Here is a 5,457-nt window from a genome sequence, read left to right as displayed (position 1 = left end):
TAAGATACAAAAACATTAACTTATTCAAAACCAAGGTCAACGATTTTTCATTGACATGAGGTTTTTGAGAAAGTCACTTCACCACCAAACTCCAATGAACTGAAGACATAATTTAGCTCCTATTTTTTTTTTTCAGCCCCCCAAAATGCAGAAAGCTTCACATCACTGAGACAGGATGAGACCAGCATCACTCTGCAGTGGGATGTTGTCAATAACAATGTCAGCTTCATCCTCCAATATAATGAAACAGAGTTGAATATAACACCACCTGCTGGACAACAACCATTACTTCTGACAGTTTCATCTCTCACTCCTGGAACCAGATACACATTCACTCTCTTCTCTGTGTTTGAGAGCATCAGAAGCAGTGGAGTCAGCATTGCTGCAGTGACTGGTGAGAGATTTATTTTCATCAAACTTTCAAAGAAAACTTTACTTAGAAGTTGATTTTGGAGGAATGTAACTTAATATATGATTTTTATCACCTTTGAGAGACTGTGAAATAACTTCAACTGCAAGAAGAGCAACATTATTTCTGGAGACACAATCAATGACTCTATGTTGAATCTTTTCTAAATCTCATTTTGTTCTCAGCTCCTGAAAGTGCAGAGGGCTTCAGAGCATCAGGACAAAATGAGAGCAGCATCACTCTGCAGTGGAATAAAGGAGACAACAGAACCAGCTTTGTTCTCCAGTTTAACGGGTCAGAGACAAACATCAGTTCACCAGATGGAGATGGACCAGTGACACATACAGTCACATCTCTCACTGCTGGAACCAGATATACATTCATACTCTACCATGTGTTTATGAATGTTAGAAGCAGGGCTGTAAACATCACGGTTGCTACTGGTAAGATAACTGTGAGCTTAACATTAAACAATGTTTGTTCTACATCTCCTTTATATTACTTCAAGCATTTTATGTAAAAATAACCCTTTAGCTCACCAAGACTTTTTATGGAAGTCACATGAGGTAAACATTTATGTTTTTGTCTCAGCTCCAACAAATGTCGAAGGTTTGAGAGCATCAGATCAAGATGAGAGCAGCATCACTCTGCAGTGGAATAAAATCAACAACAGCACCAGCTTTGTTCTCCAGTTTAATAGATCAGAGACATTCATCAGTTCACCAGATGGAGATGGACCAGTAACTCACACAGTATCATCTCTCACTGCTGGAACCAGATACACATTCACTCTCTTCTCTGTGTTTGAGAGCATCAGAAGCAGTGGAGTACAATTTCAAGCTGTTACTGGTAAGGATTTTAACATGACTCCTGTATGATGTTAAATAAGTATTTCTGTAAAGATCTGCAAATGAACTTATACATATTTAATAGTGATTGAGGACTATGAAGAGGATGCTGAATGACTAAAATGGAAGATAAAACTCTCCTCAGTTCATCAAGTTCTAATACAACATAAATGAAATTAGTTAATTTTACAGAAATAAAATATATTTAACAGCAATCGAGAAGACCCAGGAGAAATGACATATTAGCATAGCAGCTCAATAGATGTTAGATTGAAGACTATGCATCTTTAAATCAGCAATAAAACCATCAGGTAAACCAAAGTTATCAGCCTACTAATGAATTCTTCTATTTTAGCTCCTAGAAACACAGAAGCTGTGAGAGCATCAGGTCAAGATGAGAGCAGCATCACTCTGCAGTGGAATAAAATCAACAACAGCACCAGCTTTGTTCTCCAGTTTAATGGATCAGAGACAAACATCAGTTCACCAGATGGAGATGGACCAGTGAACTACACAGTTTCATCTCTCACTGCTGGAACCAGATACACATTCACTCTCTTCTCTGTGTTTGAGAGCATCAGAAGCAGTGGAGTACAATTTCAAGCTGTTACTGGTAAGGACATTAATTTTATTACTGTATCGACAACAAAACCAATCTGTCCAATTTTTTGTACTTCACTAAATGGAACCTTTAAGCTTTTGAAGGAGAATAAATTAACAACACATCTATGAAGAAATTGTTGAAATTGCTCTATCTTTTGTATTTGGAGCAAACAGTGATCAAACAGAACATTGAGTAAGCAGGGTTGATAATGTGAAAGAAAGAACTCAGTGATTTCCTAATAAATTTATATTTACATATATATCCTGTAGATGAAAAGACACTTAAGTCATATATGCAAACATTTAATTTGGACAATAGAGAAAATTCATTAAATTCAATTATAGAAGTTTCTTCTTTGTATGATTTTTAACATCATGTTGCAAGTCACACTGATATATTAACATCTCTATTGATTCAGAGAGAAAACCTCAAAATAAACTGCTCTCTCAACTTTATTTTATGCATTAGTATTTGAACATAACAGTATGATTTGCTTTACTAGATTTCATGTTGTTATTTAAGAAGTGGACTAAAAACTAAATAATGACTTGTTTTGAATTTATTGAATCAGATATTACGATTGTGAGACACATCAAACCATCATCACAATATATTTTGGAGATGCTATCATTTGGAGGATAAATTGTGAAGAAATTTGACTATCTTTCCCTCTTGTCTCAGCTCCTGAAAATGCAGAAGCTGTGAGAGCATCAGATCAAGATGAGAGCAGCATCACTCTGCAGTGGAATAAAATCAACAACAGCACCAGCTTTGTTCTCCAGTTTAATGGATCAGAGACAAACATCAGTTCACCAGATGGAGATGGACCAGTGAACTACACAGTCTCATCTCTCACTGCTGGAACCAGATACACATTCAATCTCTTCTCTGTGTTTGAGAGCATCAGAAGCAGTGGAGTACAACTTACTGCTGTCACTGGTAAGATAAAAATATGTTAACTTATTCAAAACCAAGGTCATCNACAGAAGCTGTGAGAGCATCAGATCAAGATGAGAGCAGCATCACTCTGCAGTGGAATAAAATCAACAACAGCACCAGCTTTGTTCTCCAGTTTAACGGCAGAGAGACATTCATCAGAGCACCAGATGGAGATGGACCAGTAACTCACACAGTTTCATCTCTCGCTGCCGGAACCAGATACGCATTCACTCTTTACGCTGTGTTTGGCAACGTCAGAAGCAGTGGAGTACAACTTACAGCTGTCACTGGTAGGAAACAAACCTTCATTAGCATTTTAACAACAAAGCCAAACTCTCACTCCAGAGATTACAAACCTGGGTAAATGATTCTTGTTTTACTCTTAATAGAAAGAAAACATTTGCTTTCCAATAAAGAATCATTATTACAGTCCTTGCATATTCAGATCAATGGGGACTCTGCTGAACAAGTATCACAAGGAAAATATTTAGGAATAATGTTGATAAGATCAGCAAAACTGTTAGATCAAATATAAACTGTTTTAAAATTATTAGACATTGTCTAACACTTCTCTTTGCAGACATGTTCTTCAACTCAATGATCCTATCGCGTTTGTCCTATAGACTGTCTGGTCACAGACTAGTCAAACTCAAACCATTAGAGAGTCTCTATAATTGGACCTTGAAGGTTTCCAAGAGCCAATCAGATTGTGTATATTTTGTGAACATTATATTGTGCTATTTTAAATGATTATTACTTCATTTTCTACTGATTTTAAGATGTACTGTTTAAAGTCCATCTAGGGAAAAGTGCTGCGAATTAGCTGTTGCTATAAACAATATGATGCAAACATGGAACTGCTGATCTGTTCAGTTTGTGTATGTAAATGTGTGTCTGTCCCTATGAAATACATTTAAAATATAATCACTTCACAATTTATTTACTTGGTGACCATTCGGACAGCAAACTTCGAATAAACTGCTCTCTGATCTTTATTGTTTTACCTTCCCATTTGAATACAACAATATGTTTTACTTTACCACATTTATTTTCTTATTTACAAATTTGGGGAAAAAAATTACTTGATTTGGATCTTTTAAAATTGAAATAAGTTTTTTGTTTAAAATTGTGGGACCTGTTTCATAATCATCATCACAAACATTTTTTAAATGTTATCTATTATAGGATGAAGAATTTGAAAAAATAAATTCACTTTTTCCCATGATTTTTTTTTCTCAGCACCTAAAAATGTCGAAGGTTTGAGAGAATCGGATCAAGATGAGAGCAGCATCACTCTGCAGTGGAATAAAATCAACAACAGCACCAGCTTTGTTCTCCAGTTTAACGGATCAGAGACATTCATCAGTTCACCAGATGGAGATGGACCAGTGAACTACACAGTCTCATCTCTCACTGCTGGAACCAGATACACATTCACTCTCTTCTCTGTGTTTGAGAACATCAGAAGCAGTGGAGTCAGCATTGCTGCAGTGACTGGTGAGAGATTTAGTTTAATCAAAGCTTCAAAGAAAACTTTACTTAGTAGTTGATTTTGGAGAAATGTGACTTAAGATCTGAATGAATCACCTTAGAGAGACTGTTAAGTGGAATAACTTACATTGTAAGAACAGCAAAATTATGTCTATAGACACAATCAGTGACTGTAATCAAATTTTTTCCTCTCAGCTCCTGAAAATGCAGAGGGCTTCAGAGCATCAGGACAAAATGAGAGCAGCATCACTCTGCAGTGGAATAAAGGAGACAAAAGCACCAGCTTTGTTCTCCAGTTTAACGGCACAGAGACAAACATCAGTTCACCAGATGGAGATGGACCAGTGAACTACACAGTTTCATCTCTCACTGCTGGAACCAGATACACATTCACTCTCTTCTCTGTGTTTGAGAACATTAGAAGCAGTGGAGTACAATTTGAAGCTGTTACTGGTGAGGATTTAAATACATTAATTTATTCAAAACCAAGGTCAACGATTTTTCATTGACATGAGGTTTTTGAGAAAGTCACTTCACCACCAAACTCCAATGAACTGAAGACATAATTTAGCTCCTATTCTTTTCTTTCAGCCCCCCAAAATGCAGAAAGCTTCACATCACTGAGACAGGATGAGACCAGCATCACTCTGCAGTGGGATGTTGTCAATAACAATGTCAGCTTCATCCTCCAATATAATGAAACAGAGTTGAATATAGCACCACCTGCTGGACAACAACCATTACTTCTGACAGTTTCATCTCTCACTGCTGGAACCAGATACACATTCATACTCTACCATGTGTTTATGAATGTTAGAGGCAGGGCTGTAAACATCACTGTTGCTACTGGTAAGATGTAATGTAATTTGTTTATTATGTACACGTATGTATTATCTAACACATTTTATAGTGCATCTTTAACACCTTATCAGTAAGACATGGGTGCTTGTATCCTTTTTGCTTCTGTTAAAATCTGTTAAGATATGTCTAGCATGGATTTGTTTCAGTCTGAAATCAGGGGCGTACTATGTAAAATCATAGTCTTTTTAGCTTTGGATTGTGTTATAATGTTATTCCACCATCAAGACCTTATGGATGGTTGCTTTGAGTCTTTCCTGCATTTTTGAGGAACCCTGGAATCTTTGGTGGCAGCCATTCGGGGTACC

At 36.6% G+C, this 5,457-nt stretch overlaps 1 protein-coding gene across 1 annotated transcript in view; it reads left to right on the top strand.

Moving 5' to 3' along the window:
• The window catches only part of LOC106942745 (tenascin-X-like), a 19,394-nt gene that overhangs the window by 7,924 nt on the left and 6,013 nt on the right, over positions 1-5,457 (top strand). Inside the window, exons 4-11 of the mRNA XM_015026081.1 lie at positions 137-394; positions 595-852; positions 1,001-1,258; positions 1,613-1,870; positions 2,543-2,800; positions 4,040-4,297; positions 4,487-4,744; positions 4,883-5,140. Coding sequence (XP_014881567.1) covers positions 137-394; positions 595-852; positions 1,001-1,258; positions 1,613-1,870; positions 2,543-2,800; positions 4,040-4,297; positions 4,487-4,744; positions 4,883-5,140 — 2,064 coding nt within the window. The remainder of the gene's footprint in view (positions 1-136; positions 395-594; positions 853-1,000; positions 1,259-1,612; positions 1,871-2,542; positions 2,801-4,039; positions 4,298-4,486; positions 4,745-4,882; positions 5,141-5,457) is intronic.

The sequence above is a fragment of the Poecilia latipinna genome, unplaced genomic scaffold (genome assembly GCF_001443285.1).
Source record: "Poecilia latipinna isolate Pla-1442-1.1 unplaced genomic scaffold, P_latipinna-1.0 Scaffold4516, whole genome shotgun sequence".
NCBI lineage: Eukaryota > Metazoa > Chordata > Actinopteri > Cyprinodontiformes > Poeciliidae > Poecilia > Poecilia latipinna.
This window is presented reverse-complemented; position numbering and strand designations above follow the sequence as displayed.